General features: G+C 38.5%; 1 protein-coding gene across 1 annotated transcript; it reads right to left on the bottom strand.

Annotated features, from left to right (window-relative positions):
* Window positions 1–433: 433 nt before the first annotated feature.
* htr3a (5-hydroxytryptamine (serotonin) receptor 3A) lies at window positions 434–15,581 on the bottom strand. The gene is made up of 9 exons (XM_053687966.1): window positions 15,506–15,581; window positions 13,485–13,648; window positions 13,305–13,349; window positions 13,062–13,171; window positions 11,477–11,646; window positions 11,005–11,165; window positions 10,417–10,627; window positions 8,329–8,559; window positions 434–4,468 (listed from the first exon to the last, which is right to left on the bottom strand). Exons 1-9 carry the CDS (start codon window positions 15,579–15,581, stop codon window positions 4,182–4,184), a joined length of 1,455 nt encoding a protein of 484 aa, XP_053543941.1. The 3' UTR covers window positions 434–4,181.
* Window positions 15,582–17,013: the final 1,432 nt, after the last annotated feature.

Here is a 17,013-nt window from a genome sequence, read left to right on the forward strand (position 1 = left end):
TACAATAATAAAATTGTCAGTGGGATTTGGTGTGTGTAACGTAGTGTGTGTAGGATTATGTACACAGCAGTGTGCATTTATTTTCCAATTAAAGTAGGATAAGGACTTGTGTGGACAATGTGAGCGTGTCATACAAGAGGAAGGCTCGAAAATGCAATTTATACCTTGATCTGGACATGTGAAATGTAAATGTCAGAGTAAAATGAAATAGTAATGTCGTTTCTGTATTTTACTATAGGCTCCTTTGCTTTGTACTGAAAAAGAAATGGATTGTTTAAAAGTATCAAATGTCTCAGTGAGCATGTCTAGGAGAGACCCCAGGGCTGATTAACTCCTTTCTTTCTTTACACACAAAGCTGATTATATGTCAGCGTCAGATCAGTCTAATCACATTAAAGGTGCCTACTTCTTTTAAATCTCACTATCATTAAGAAGCATCCTAGCTCGTACCCTGGGCTGCCACGCAGGCCATGTGACTCTCCACACCGTGACAGAGGTCTGGCGTGAATGTGAATCTGCCGCTGAATAGCCTTTGTGTGCTGGCCAAAGGGGTCCCATCTTTTAGGTACTCTTTGACCCAGATATGATCTAATGGACAAGAGCGTGATGCGATGAATTGTGGACGTTGTCGTGTCCAAATCCTTCTGCAGCTAAGCCATGCCTGTAGGCGTCTGTGACTCAACCGGCAGCCTGGGGACATCTATTGACAAGTGAATTTAGAACACAAGTAATGTCCTAAAGGAACCTACTGAAGTCGTTCGTTCAGATGTTGGTTTATTTGTTTGTTTGTTTTTCCTAAATGCCATCTGAATAAATTTTGCTTGCTAATTGGCTACACTCTATGTTGGACCTGCTCGTAATTGGTGTTCATCGCAAAACTACTAATCACTGTGTCCTGTTTCTTATTTCAACCCATGAGATTTATTTATGCATGCTTTCTGAAATGGCCTCAGACAAAAGCAACCTCACAGCATGATCTTTGGCTTTTATAGCCCTCTAGTGGTGGTGATTGAGTATGACATGCACTGCCAACAGGTTTCAGCGACCCAATTTTCACACTGGAGTGTACGTCTATGTATATGTTGTTTTTTTGTTGTTGTTGTTTTTTCTTAATGGGCTTTAAAGACTAACTGTAGCAATAAGTATATCAAATTGCTAACTGTTTTACAGCCCTGGCCGATGGGATAATGGCTTGTGAATTGCAGAAAGCGTGATTCGACAGGCCGCCTAGATGATGTCGCATTGATTGTATTGTGATCAATGCTGCCATTGTCCATCTAACTGATTTTTCCTTTAATTATCTAGGGTGTCGGTGCCATTTATCCAATCACAATAAGCCTCCTGGTGAGGTTGCAAAAATCTTTACTATAAATACATTTAGGGTTAGTCCTACGGCGACTAATAATACCTAACTTCCATATAATCAAGGAAAGAGCTGGTGATCCCAGTTAAAGGCAGATTGTTCCTTCTTAACCATAATGTAGTCAATCAACCATGACATGTTTGATTCTTTAGTTATTCACAAAAGCTCCTCGGCTAATACAGCTAACAAATAAGCAAAATCTTCAAGGAAAAGTCCACTCTGAAACAAATTACATTTATATTGAAATATTTGTGATGTATTTAGTGACTGTGGTACGAATGTGTTGGTTGGGGCTCTGTTTTCATTATTCCTGTGAGAAGTTAGCGGTTGTGTGCAGTGCTGATGTCATAGGGAGACATTGTTTGTGCCATCAAAATGGCATTTAATAGGAGAGCAATAAACAAATTGACAATCTTTAACATAATGGTCACGGTGCGCTTTTTCCAGAGACATTCAATACATCATATTAATGAGACTCAGAATTGGACTCCCAGAATGCAGTGCAGCTATACAACACAGTTGCGCTGAGTTACAGTAAATCAGAGACGCACGTGGCTTGTCTGGTTAGCAATATACGAGATGACGAGCATGATGGCATCGATGGCCGTATTATCAGATCTGTTTGAGCAGAGTGTACCGATGAGGAGCAGAAATTACTGCTGCATTGTTTAGGTCAAATGAAGCAAGGGCTAATGCTGCACTTGGGAACAGCTGAGAATTTCTACTCAGGAACTCCTTAGTTAAAGTTCCTCCGAGTTCGGCAAGTGACATCAAATCAACATGGCTGCAAGCAAGTAAACAAAGCAGCACTTCTTACGTTTAAATGGGTTATGTTGTAAATATAAGTATTTTCTTTAGAACAGTCAACATACATTGATATTTGCTTGTTAAATCTATAACGTTTAATATACAGATTGCTGTTTTCAGAAGAAGAATATACTCATCACAGTTAGTTGGCTAGCTTGATGCTAACAAAAGATAAACATGTAGGCATCCGTGGTTTTTTCCCCACTTTGTAGCTCGAATGCCAAGAGGTTGGATATAAAGTCATTCCGAGCTCCGACATCCCGATGTCTGTAAGTCGAACACAGCGTAAATCTCACTGACAATACTATCAGCAGATAGTTGAACAGCACTGTGGGTAATGTAAGTGAAATTAGACCAGCATAATGATGAAAGAAATGTAAAAAATAAATAAATAAATCAACTCAAAATTTGATTACAAAATTAATCTTGGACATTGAATATAATGTGTTATTATAATGATTAATATGCAAGTAATTCAGGGTGAATTTTCCTTTAATGCTAAACCTAAATCATTACACCTTCAGACATTATATAATACACAGTCATCTAAAAAATTTTACAAAAGGACGTCACAGCTCTAAAAACAGTCGTGGCAGCCATCTTGAAGCCGAGTTGCTTTCTTAATCAGCTTTGCTCTTATTCCACGCTAGCATCTGAATCAGCTAGCATTGAACTGTATGCTAGAAGTGATTCAGGTATTTATATAGTTTCAGTTTGTTTTGGATATTTATATATGTATTTTTGGAGCAATTATTATTTTACGTAACTGTTTATGTACACATGCAACTATGGAGCCAAACTACTGTATGTCTTCTGAGATGAGTGTGAGTTGATTTAGACTTAAACTGCTAGCTCTAAGCTTCTCTTACATATTAGCTACCTTAGCCTCATAGCTTCAGTGTAAAACTAAAGAAGCAAACGCAAGACTCCAAACATCAAATCAGCATGTGTATGATCACAGGTATGTAAGACATTGAGATATTTTTGGATATTATCTGCCATTAAAAGACAACATTTGCACACTTTAGATACATTGCATTTCAGTACACACTTCAATGAAGAGAAGAAGACGGTGTCATTAAAACGATTAAGGCATACACAGAGAATAGAAATGATGGTAAAAATGCAACAGCGAGGTACGTATGACAAAATGACTCCATTCTGAATTGCTGTTGATGATGACAGAAGTTCAAAATGTGACATCTTTAACAGTCTTCATAAATATATTCATAGCATTATATTCACGTTGACATTTCACATGTGACCATACTGTATGTTTTTTCCACTTGTGATTATGTGAGCAATGTGAAAATTTAAATCAATGCCCTATATGTGGAAAAATTGACACATGAACATCAAATGAAGTTAGGTAAGAAAATCATGTCAGAATGAATTGTTTGAGAAATCACATGTGGAGAAATAAAATCCATTTGAAAAGTAAATGAATCATGAGAAATCACATGCGAAAGATTAAACCACATGCCCCAGATGTAGAAAAAAAAATTTATGTGACAAAATGAATAATAAAATAAAGAAATGATGTGTTTAAAAAGAAACGTGAAAAAAAAAAATCATGAATCATGTGAGAAATGAAATATGGAAAAAAAGTATGTGGAAAAACAAGGGACTTTTCAGATACGGCATAGTAGCTACAGACACGAATGCTGGTTATTTGCTCTGGTTCAAGGTTCCGACTTGATCGATTTCTATAATGCTTATTCACATCTTACACACACTTGTACACAACCAAACATTTTATCCGACATTTAAAGTGACATCAGCGGTTATATATTGCAATAAAAGCTGAAATTGTTGAGTTGCGCATTGAGTGGCGCTGACACACCTACCGCAGTCTTAGCACACTTTGTGCTTCACCAACTAGCAATTCTGGTGTAGGACACCGGTTGTGTGTATTGAGTGTATGTCATTTTTACACAAATGTGTTTACTATCAACACACAACAACTGCTTTTAAGAAGAGAGACAGCGTAAGGAAGCATTTCCCTGATCTTTCAGGCGTACTGCCAGACGGACCAGAGTGTGCCAAGGGTGATGCTGTAGGCCAGCATGGCCAGCAGGTAGACCCTGAAGAGCAGCACGTCCAGCACATAGCCCACCTGCAGCCACTCCTTTGCGATGTCTCGACATGCCTGTCTCTTCTCTAAGTACTGCCGGATCGATGAGACTTCGTGTAGGATGTTGTCCATGACTGGAGGAGTGCTGTCCCGAATGGGAAGTCCCATAATGAGATTCCTATCCATGTCTCTGGAGCTGTCACAGTGGTGGTGGTTACAGCGGACTGGCAACAGAAAAACAGATATATTATGTAGCCAAAGGTCTATGGACACTTGAGAATAACATCCATTGATGTCATGAAGTTGGAACCACTCAGTTGTCTGGCATGTCTATGTATGCTGTAGCATTACAATTTTCTAGCCCAGACTTGTTCCAGCATGACACAAAGTAAGGTCCATAAAGACATGCTTTAACAAGGTCGGTGTGGAAGAATTCGATTGGCCTGCACAAAACCCTGACCCAACCCCAGTGAACACCTTTTGGAATCAGAATACCAACTTCATGAAAGGACTTTTGCTAGACATCAGTGTCCAAACTCTTCTGCTCTTGTGGCTGAATGAACACAAATCCCCACAGCTACGGTCTAAAATTTAGTGGAAAGCCTTCTCAGTACCATGGAGGTTGTTATAGCTGCAAAGGGGGAACATTTCAACAATAATGCCCATGGTTTGAGTAATGCCAACTTGTCATCCATCCATCCATTTTCCATACTGCTTATCCTACATAGGATCACAGGGAACCTTGAGCCTGTCCCAGGGAGCTAGGGGCACAGGGTGGGGGACACCCTGGACAGGGTGCCTACCCATCGCAGGGCAACAGCATGCGATGTGTGGAGGGGGGCATGCGGGCTCCATGCACACAGGGCGGGGGCAGAATTCAAGCCCCCAACCCTAGAGGTGCGAGGCAGCAGTGCTTAACCACTAAGCCACCGTGCCCTCCCCCCACCTTGTCAAACTCTATTTATTCTATATTATTGTCATAGATCATTTAAAATATTTCATGGGTTAAATGGTATAAATGGGTTAACAGGCCTATGTGCCTGCCATTCAGAGATACACGGATTTCATTTTTGGCATCCATCTTAACAAATGTTTTTAAGTGAATTATTTTGAAGAATTGAGGCTGGGGCTGATTTCTTTCTAGCCCAGACTATAGATTCATACAGCCATCAGCGAGTGTCATGTCAGGTGATTGTATAAATTTGAGTCCTTTGGGTGAGAAAGTAAAATTTGATAGACTAAATACCCATTGTTCAATCTAAGCACAAATTACACAAAAGATAACAAAACTGTAAGTTTGAACAAAAAGGTTACAACTTGTCTGTTTAACATGTTTGGTATTCGGAGGAATATTTTCTTTACTTCATTGAAAATTTCTAACTTGCCAAAAAGATATTGCATAGACACAGTACATGTTTGAATTTACACCCGGAATACTTCCTTGGTTTTTAGCTACGTTAGCATCATGTCTTTGCAACGTGTCTTTGCTGATTGACTACGTTTGTGGTAAGTGTCATTTTATTCTGCTAAACATTTTTTTAGCTATTGATGAAGAACAACATAATAATCAGACATTAACGGGGGGCCGGGTGACATGGTGGTGAAAATTGCTGCCTCACAGCTCCAGGGTCTCAAATTCAATCCTGAGTTCTGATTTGTGTCTGTTGGAGTTTTGTTTGTTTTCCCTGAGTCCATGTGGATTGTGATTCTCTGCCATGATAAAGCACTTTCTGAAGATGAATGAATAAATAATAGGGGGTGTCATTCCACTTATATAATGAACCATTTTTCAAGGAACCTTTTTTTAATCCCTCATTTTCTCTCTAATTTGGTCTTGCCAGACAGCTCTCCCCTAACATATGATAGCAACCAATCAGAGAGGGAGGGTGAAGGCCAACACATGCTTTCTCCAAGACACATGAAGTCAGCCAACCACATCTTTTGAACTGCTGCTCATGCTGTGTTACAGGGCAGCGTAACACACTCTGAGTAAAGCACTACCTCTTCTGCATGCATGAGCTCACAGATGCCAATGATTGGCTAGAGTCACTGTGATTGACAGGGGACTCCCTCCCAGACAGCACCGCCAGTTATGCTCTCTTGGACTCTCGATCGCAGATGACAGTGCCATCATCAGGATTCAAACTCACAATCTCCAGTTGATAGAACAAACGCTACTGATATTTTAAGCTAACTAGCTTTTTATGTCACAGCAGACTGACAGTGGAAACAAGACCAAACCATTAGGAATATAAACATTTCTTTTCTGTGTTGATAAATTACTAATAATCTAGTTGCATGTTAAAACTAACGAAAAACTAACTGTATAACTAATGGTTAAACCATAAACCGCAAATGGTCTGACTGACAGTGGGAAACTATGGGAAACTGAACCTCCATGGGTTCCTCCATTTTCAGAAACCCCACAGAGCTCTTATAGTGCTCCTATTATGTTTTTTCAGATATTACCTTTCATGTAGTGTGTTATAAAGCTGCTTGTGAATGTAAAAAGTCTGCAAAGTTTCAAAAATCAAAGTGCACTGCGAATGGAGTTATTGCTTCCCAAAAGAAAGAACCAATTCTGAACAGCCTGAAACGAGTCGTCAGTATTTCCAGACTTACTTCCTGTACAAACCTATGTAGGTTTGTAACAAAAAACCCCACCTCTGGTCTTCATCGGCTACTCGCAAACAACGTGTACCTTGAACTACCCTCAAACACTACAGCTGTAGTTGCGTCCTGAAAGAATTAGGTTCCTGTTGTCGGCATGATTAGAAGACGTTGTTTTCTGCACTGCAAAAATTCTGCGCCTGCATGGACTCCCAAAGGATGAGGATGTAAAGCGTCAGTGGTTAGAATTCATTTTAAAACGATACCACAGCAGTTCAACTCCGACCTTTGTTGGTGTTCCTGTCATTTCAATGAAGACCGCTTCTCAAATCTAGCTGAAGTCAACACGGGATTTGCGAAACGATTATTCATTAAAGACAAGGCCATACCCATTTTTTTTGGACCATCTTGCACCTCTGGATCACAACCTGTAAGTACGATTAATTATTTATAAGTATTCCCTAAAATTCGGTCAATTAATTGAGATTACATAGCTATATTTCAAAGATTTCTTTCTCCGAGACTTTGTCATTAGTAAACAGTGGAGGACTATCTGTATTATAATATGTTGATAATGTAAAACCGACGACATTATTACTGAGCTGAAATTGAGATGTGGTAATGGGCGTTTCCTTTCCGACACTCGCTGTAAGCGGTAGACCAATCACAACAGACTGGGAGATCTGACCATTCAGAGCAGAGTAGGCGCTCTGAAAGGAGAAGTTTAGAGTGAACGGATCCTTGAGAGAATCATTTGTGACACTGAGAAAAAGAGACAATTCTGCAATGTAAAATATGTGAAAATTAAAGTGTTTTTTTGACCTTGGATGCATGTAAACCTCTTGTATCACATCTCTAAAACAAAATCAGGCACAAAATTAGGCACTTTTAATATAGCATAATATGGGTACTTTAAAACTGTATGTCCGAATTTTTTTTTTTTTTTTTTTTTTTTACTAAATAACAGCTGTATAATAAGCAGTTGGATATACATTGTATACATATTCATATATATATATATATATATATATATATATATATATATATATATATATATATATATATATATATACATTGCAATTGCTCTTTATAACCTGCAAAATGAGGCAAATTTTTGTTAAGTTTTGCTCCAGAGTGGTACTAGCAGGAAATAATGGTACTTAAGCATGGAGCTGTGGAATGAAAAGGATTCAGTTGTGAAAGCGGTTTCTTCTTCCTTCTCCCTGGACATCAGATCTGTCATTAAATGAAACATTTCTAATATAATATATACAATTAAGCACCAAAATAGATACTGTAGATCGCTAATGGCACCATAAAGTAAGGTATTGACTAAAGACCTACCTCTTCATGGAGTACTTAAATTAGCACTTTGTTGATGTTTTTTTGTTGTGTTCATTCTTTTTTCTAATGTTCAGTAGAAAAACACCTTTAACAACTTTTTTTTGCCACTGTACCTTTTCTGCATGCCCACCTGTGTTCATGTTGTTCTCCCTGTAGCGTGGCAGGTCAGACTCATGTGCCAGCAGGGAGCAGAACTTCTTGTTGCGGATGCAGAGTAGCAAGGTGGCCTTCTCCAGCACAAGGTACTTGACCCACTGCGGCACATGTGTCTGCAGGTCCTGTTTATGCACCAGCCTCACAATCAGCACTGTCTCCGTGAGGCTGATCACCAGCAGGGCCATGCACACAATAAAGTACACACCTACCCCAAACACACACACATACACACACTAAATATCACAACGGTAGTGTAAACGGTTTCTGCATTGATATTTACTGCATGATACTTCTGCAACTATTTAAAACATGTTCTGGTAAATAATTGGCTTTAATTCAAGTTTTAACATGAGTGACATAAGGAAATGGGATTGGAAAAACGATCAATGTTAAGCACTAATAGGAACTAAACTTTATTACTGTTGTACTATTATTTAGACTGTTATTTTTCATTATCCATGTAAAGAAAGTGTGGCTTCTGTTCCAGTCGCTCCCAGTGAAGGAGGTGCAGCCTCTATACCTGTCAGCCCCAGTGAAGGAGGTGCAGCCTCTATACCTGTCAGCCTCAGTGAAGGAGGTGTGGCCTCTATACCTGTCAGCCTCAGTGAAGGAGGTGTGGCCTCTATACCTGTCAGTCCCAGTGAAGGAGGATTGGCCTCTATACCTGTCAGTCCCTGTGAAGGAGGTGTGACCTATATACCTGTCCGTCCCTGTGAAGGAGGTGTGGCCTCTATACCTGTCAGCCTCAGTGAAGGAGGTGTGGCCTCTATACCTGTCAGTCCCTGTGAAGGAGGTGTGGCCTATATACCTGTCAGTCCCAGTGAAGGTGGTGTGGCCTCTATACCTGTCCGTCCCAGAGAAGTGGGTGTGGCCTCTATACTTATCAGCCTCAGTGAAGGAGGTGTGGCCTCTATACCTGTCAGTCCCTGTGAAGGAGGTGTGGCCTATATACCTGTCAGTCCCAGTGAAGGTGGTGTGGCCTCTATACCTGTCCGTCCCAGTGAAGAGGGTGTGGCCTCTATACTTATCAGCCTCAGTGAAGGAGGTGTGGCCTCTATATCTGTCAGTGCCAGTGAAATAGGTCTGGCCTCTATACCTGTCAGTCAAAGTGAAGGAGGTGTGGCCTCTATACCTGTCAGTCCCAGTGAAGGAGGTTTGGCCTCTATTCCTGTCAGCCCCAGTGAAGGGGGTGTGGTCTCTATACCTGTTAGTCCATTGAAGGAGGTTTGGCCTTTATACCTGTCAGCCCCAGTGAAGGAGGTTTGGCCTCTATATCTGTCAGCCCCAGTGAAGTGGGTGTGGCCTCTATACCTGTCAGCCTCAGTGAAGGAGCTGTGGCCTCTATATCTGTCAGTGCCAGTGAAATAGGTCTGGTCTCTATACCTGTCAATCAAAGTGAAGGAGGTGTGGCCTCTATACCTGTCAGTCCCTGTGAAGGAGGTGTGGCCTCTATACCTGTCAGCCCCAGTGAAGTGGGTGTGGCCTCTATACCTGTCAGCTTCAGTGAAGGAGGTTTGGCCTCTATATCTGTCAGTCCCAGTGAAATAGGTGAGGCCTCTATACCTGTCAGTCAAAGTGAAGGAGGTGTGGCCTCTATAACTGTCAGCCCCAGTGAAGGTGGTGTGGCCTCTATACCTTTCAGTTCCAGTTAAGGAGGTGTAGCCTCTGTACTGTTCAGTCCCAGTGAAGAAGGCATGGCCATTATAGTTCTTGTGGCCTCATAGATAACCATTTCTTTCTGTTTGCATAATACTGAATCACATTGTGTCTCAATGTATATTAGCATATATAATTATTGGCTAATATAATTGAGTAGGTCCTATATCTCTTTTCTGAGGGAGAGCTGCACATCACTAAGAATAATATAGTGGTCATGTTCAAATAAATACAACACAATTCCAACTCTGATTCATACATGAAGACAATTTCCACTACATGACACTTTCATAATTGATAAAGCTTTCATGGCTAATGACAGGCATTTTTCACTCTGTCATGCTGCTTCACACAGCAATAGTATTCCATCCATGTTTTTTTACTCAAAACAAGATGGACCATTTACCAATGAGAGGGGTGCCAATGGCGGTGGCTGGCAGCGTGTCGGAGACAATGATGAGGAAGACAGAGTATCCCAGCAGCAGAGTGATCTTGAAGGATACTCTCTCTCCGCTGTCGGGGGGGAGGTAGAAGCCCACTATATCCATCACCATCAGGAATATGCTGGGGAGAAGTAGATTGACGGTGTAGAACAGCGGTCTGCGGCGAATCACCACCTGAGGGTAGCAGCATGAGAAGCAATCTCCCAGTAATGTGGTGACAAAGCTAGAAATGTAACATTTTTATTGCCATGGTTTGGCCAGACCTTTCTCTCATCCCAAATGTAATCAATCAGTAAAGTCATGTTTGGTATCTGAAGTTTGCTTCTGTAGTTTTGCACTGGAGCTACAAAGCTAATGCTTCTTTCAAGTAAACAAAAAAAAAAAAAAAAACACTTTTCATTAAGTAAATAAAGTGGTAAACTTTGGGTAGCACATTCTTGTTTGATCAACTCAATTTGGAGTAAGAAAATGGTGTAAATATTTAAATGTTAGTTGTGGTATCATAACAGAGGAAACTCTAATAGAGAGCAGTGAGAGCAGGTGGTACACACGTGGAACTTCATTTCAGCATAGTAGTCGTCATTGTCCACACTGAAGGACTTGTATTTGGACAGGACGTGCAGCAGCTCCCACTCTCCCTGGTTCATGAACACAGACTTGTCGTCTTTCACTTCCTGTGGGGTCCTCATTAGCGTGATGTTGATGTCATTAACTACAGGATGAGAAATGCTAAAGGTCACTTCATTCAGAGTGATCGCTGCTTCCTGGAGAGAGGAACAATGCTGACGGCCTTGCCGGGGCTCAATTAAAACGGTGTTACCTTGTTGTGAAAAAATGTCCTTATTATTATTATTTTCATAATAAACTACTGAAAGTGCAATGGGTTCTTCATTATAGCATTTCACAGTTTCGTGTAAACCTGATTTCTGCAGACGTATAATCTAATTAGCCATATTCAATAATTTCTCCAGAGAGACAGCACTATGGTGGTCTTATTGTGTAATTTAGGATAGGTGATCTTACTAGTGTGCAGCCAGCTCTGGAAAGTGAGGCTGCATTTCTGGACGTCGAATGGGAAGTTGTAGATGTTGAGAGAGCAGGCTGTTACCACCTGAATGGGCTTGTAGTTCTGCACGAGTCCTTCGTTGCTTACATACACATATGGAATGTCAGGAGACTTTCCAACATCTACACTGTAAGGATAAATCGATAAATAAATAGATAAATCCCCATAGGAAATTTTAAGAAAGCAAAAACGTTAGGAGTCCAGAATGTTAAAATTCTATGTGCCATTGAAAGTAATTAGATACAGCAGTAGAAGGTGTTGTTGTTGAACAATTTGTACTGTTGTCTATGCAATACTCTGAAATATTATTCAGTGGTGGTTGGGCTAATTGCAATGAATCAAATTTAATCTAGACATTCAGATTTCTATAGAGGTTTAGATTTCAACCAGAGCGAAACTTTTAAAATACATATACAGTACTGTGCAAAAGTCTTATGCACCCTATATTTTAGTACAAAAAATTGTTAAAGATGTTTATTTTATGACCTCTACATGGTGCAAATGGTACAAAACCATTTTATATTTCCATACATAACTTTTCCAACCAAAAAATGTAAATGTTACAGGGAAAAAAAAAATGTTTGTATGTCAATAAAGAACACAACATATTATGTAACAGATCACTTCAAAAAGGAAAAAAAAACATGATGAATGCTGCTGGGTTTTGCATGCAAAAGAAGAAGAAGAAGAAGAAGCCTCCGGAGTTTCGGGAAGAACTGGCAAATTCTCCAAAATGCTCAGTAATACTTACCTGAGACAACAATTAAAAAATTAAAAAAGCAAAGGGTTGTCACACCAAATATTGAGAATATTGACTTTGTTTAGTTTATTGCTGTTTACTGCTCTTTAAAGTATTTTTTAAATGTAAAAACATTCAATTTTTTATTTTTGAAGGCATCTTTTCTTTGTAGCATTTCTTTGCATGTGCTTAAGAATTTTGCACAGACAAAAAAACAAAAAACAAACATATATATGGCCAAAAGTTTGTGAACACCTGACAATCACACCCAAATGTGTGTTCGTCCCAAAAATGTTGCCACAAACTTGGAAGCACACAATTGTATAGGATGTCTTTGTATGCTGTAGCATTAAGACAATAACAATACCCCTGTGCGCAAAGCAAGGTCCATGAAGACATGGACCAAGTTGGGAGTGAAAGAACTCAAGTGGTCTGCACAGAGCCCTGACCTCAACCCCACTGAACACCTTTGGGATGAACTGGAAGACCGACTGCACTCCAGGCCTCCTCACCTGATATTAGAGTTTGACCTCACTAAGGATCTTATGGCTGAATGAGCCCAATTCCCCATAGCCCCGCTCCAAATTCTAGTGGAAAGCTTTCCCAGAAGAGTGAAGGTTATTATAACAGCAAAGGAGGAACTAAGTCTGGAATGGTATGTTCAAAAAACACATATGGGTGTGATGGTCAAGTTTCTACCACCGTTTGGCCATATATTGTGTATCACTCATTGTTTACTTGACAAGTTGGCTGAAAAGTGAAACAAACTACAGTGTAAAGGGAAATATCAACTCTGTACTCACAATTCATTAATGAGAATATCAGGTACCCAGACATTTGCCGTCGGGATTGAGATCTGCCGAACATCATCGAAATCCTCTGGATTCCACACAAGGAACTCATCGATCCATTGCTTCATATGAGACAAGTAGACATTATTATTATTATGATTATTATGATTATTATTATTATTATTATTATTGTTATCTGGATGGTTTGAAAATTGCATTCATAAGTGTGTGAGCTTGTATTTCACCATATCTTACCTGCCTGTACCACACGTATGTTGTCAAAACCTGGTTCTTCTCATCCTGAATTGCACACAGCATACATTTTTATACACCATTCATCCATGATCAGAAATGATTCCAATTTTAAACTATAATTAAACAAATATTAATCCTGCCTGATCCTACTGATTTCTGTTTAGCGGTTCTTCCACTCACCACATTCAGGATTGAATAGACCATTAAATCGATGGCCACCATGGTTGAGTCCCGCCAGTCTTTTACAGGTCGCACTCCTTTTTTATATCCAGCACTTAAATACTCAGACAGGCGCACTAAAGTGGCATTGGCGAACCGGCCAGGGTTACTGCCCAGCCTTTTAACTGAAAAGGAAAGAAATATGAATTTGTAAATAAATTCTACTAAAAAAGAAAAGAAGCAAGGAGTATTTAAAACAGTTAACACACCACGTTTTTCACATCTCACCTTTAGCGCATGCATTTGTATTTTGCAAATTCTTCCAAATTATTTATTTATTTAAATAATTATATATGGATATAGATATAGATATATATATATATATATATATATGTATATATATATATATATATATATATATATATACCTGTACCACATGTATATATATATATATATATATATATATATATATATATATATAGAGAGAGAGAGAGAGAGAGAGAGAGAGAGAGAGATAGATAGATAGATAGATAGATATAGATATATAGATTATATATATATAGATAGATAGATTTATTATAATGTGTTTACATTATGTCTTTACTTGAGTTCACATGCGCAGTTGCAGCTTTTACATGTTTTTTCATGTATCATCAAATATCCAAAAAATGTGGTCATATATGAGGTATATGTGATTTTCCAATGTTTAACCAAAGTTTGTTTTCCCCAATATTCCAAAATACACTCGTAATAATCCTCACACAGGAGACTTTCCAGATTGTTGCAGTGAAACTCTTTCAATGTAATTTCAATTTCAGTTTTTAACTTTTGGTACCACTGAAGCCATTTGTTTTTTTGTTCTAATAAAAACAGACTATTACTGTTTCTTATGTCTTACGGTAGAACACAATATACCATATTTCCATATGATATACAATATATCACATTTCAATACCCTTTACTAGAGATGGCACCGAGCCAATACACAGGATTGCTATAGGGCCAATTCCAGCAAAAAATGGTGGATGGGATATCAGCGGAACAAAGAATGAATTTGATCGGATCATGTAACAAATGGAAAAGATTGGAATTAGGTTTGAAAAATGTTTTTTTTTTCTTTGGTGACTGGAAATGTTTACCTATATTTATATTGTTTGCAATATTTTCAATGATTTCAGTGTTTACAAGAGACTTGACTGTATATTTTTCAGGATTGATTTTTATCAATTTATTTTGCTGTTGGTTTTTATAATTATTTTTAAACTGTGGTTTGATTGTGGTTAGCTACACATTATAGTTGCATTTAGCCTACATTCTAATGGCAAAAAAACCTCAACATAATGCAGTTCAGCTAAACGCACTGTAAATCCCTCCTGATAAACACATAGTATGTTATATGTCAAGCTGGATGCTTCAGCTGTTAATTCTGTGGGACAAACTATACACAGCATACCAGATACAATTAACATTTAACATTTACAATTAACATTAGATCACTATGTTTCATTTGGAGTGTTGTATACAATACAGAGCAAAAAAACAAACAAAAAGGTACTAAATTGCAACATGGAAAGGTGCACGTTGTGTACCTTTAAAGTAATACTCTAAAGGGTACAAGACTAGCTTGTAAGGTCCGATTGTGTAAATAATTGTGAAAGATAAACTACAATCACACTACCATGTAAAAGATATACTAGAGGTACAAAAGATTAATCATTCCAGTGACAGGTACATTTTTGTACTTTTTTCTAAGACATCCATATCTCCTAGATACTATTAGGTCAATAATGACAGAGAAACCTTAGCTGGCCGAACTCACCTGAGCAGGCCGTCACAGCGATGTTCGCACACACACTGAGTGCCATCCACATCACTAAAGTCCTCATTCTGCCCTAAACTCCACCGCAGATCAGAATAAAGGCACGTTGGGCTTATTGAAGGTTTATTTCAGCCAGGTTACGGGGCTCTGATGCTCCTCAGCCGCCTGCTGTCCTGAGTTTCAGTTTACTATCCGCGCTCACTGCTGCAGCTATTAACCCCACCTCCTTCATCTCCATCCCTCATCCTCATCCTCATCCAGCTGTGCGGGTGGAGATCAGTGCCATACTGCTCCTGCATGGTTTCAGAGCATTTTTCTCCACTTATGCATGGAACGTATTAAAGTAAGCATTATAAATTCTGTACAAAAAAAAAAAAATTAAAAGAGGATTATTAGTACTAGGAATGGTCTATCTGTAGTTAGAGGTTTTGGAGAAGGTCATGCATTTAGAATTCAATTAAGGTACGTCACTGGATGGTACATTCGCATTTTCTGTAACTTACAGAACCAAAATGTACCTCTTCAATAATTTACCCTTTTCTTCAGCCAGTTCTGTAAAGAGTGATGGATAACAACTGGATAAGGCTTTTCCTTATTGCAGGGACACTTTTAGCTTTCGACAGGTCTAAGCTTTTGAGCTCCTAAATTGGAATAACATACGTGTAATTATTCTGGGGGAAATAAATGACAAAAAAAAAAAGTGTTATATGTCTAAAGAAACACACACACCTTGAAAATAAATGTACAAGAAAAGGTTCATAAGTGTAACACCTTAGAAGAGTCATTTGATGGATTATTATTTTTCCGCCATTTTTCTTGGTTTCTGAATGAAGTATCATTTCATACCATAAATAAATCTTCTCATCCTGTGGATGGTTCTTTTGGGAAATGATTTCAGTTCATTGTGGTACCAACCAGAGTAGTTAAAATCCCATGACGTGAAAGGCTCTTTTGGGATATATCCAGGTTAACCATAACAGACTATGTGGAATGTTAATTGCTTGTTTTAATTTTCAGGTTTTTCTTGGTTTTATTCAACAAAATGTCATTTTCAACTGATATAAATAGCCTATATGTATATATATAAAAGAAAGGGCTAAATATTAATGACCTAAAATTAAAGCCATCAGCCTCAGTTAAGTGCAGTGCTTAAATAATTAAATATTTTAAAGTAGATCTATTCGTGAATTATAAACATTTTGATCTATAGTAGACATAAGATGGTAAAGAAAAGCATATCTATTTTTTAAAAATACCCCATTTAAAGAACTCACTGACTTAAACAGGGAGTGTTTAATACTGTTGTTAATGATTTTTCCTTAACTGTCTGACTGAATATCCATAACAGCCGCTTGTGACTATACCGGGGTCATATTTCTCAGCCGAGTTCAAACAATTTCCATGAGCACTTACTACATTAAACTGAGATACTATATTCTGCTCTGCCATGATGAGACTTCATTAGCTCTGCATTAGTCAGCTAATTAGATTTGTGTCAGGAAAATATTACCAGAAATTTGTTGAGGAATTAAATTATGCTTTTCTGTTTTTTCTTCTTTCTTTTTTTTGCAGTTCACATCCACTATGTAATGAAGACTAACTGTGGTGACCTGGCTATGGCTGTGGTTTATTTTTCAGTAAGCACATGAGAGATGGATATATGATGCTCTTACTGTAAAATATATATAAATCTTACTGATATATATATATATATATATATATATATATATA

Source organism: Ictalurus punctatus, chromosome 18 (assembly GCF_001660625.3).
Source record: "Ictalurus punctatus breed USDA103 chromosome 18, Coco_2.0, whole genome shotgun sequence".
In the NCBI taxonomy this organism is placed as follows: Eukaryota; Metazoa; Chordata; class Actinopteri; order Siluriformes; family Ictaluridae; genus Ictalurus; species Ictalurus punctatus.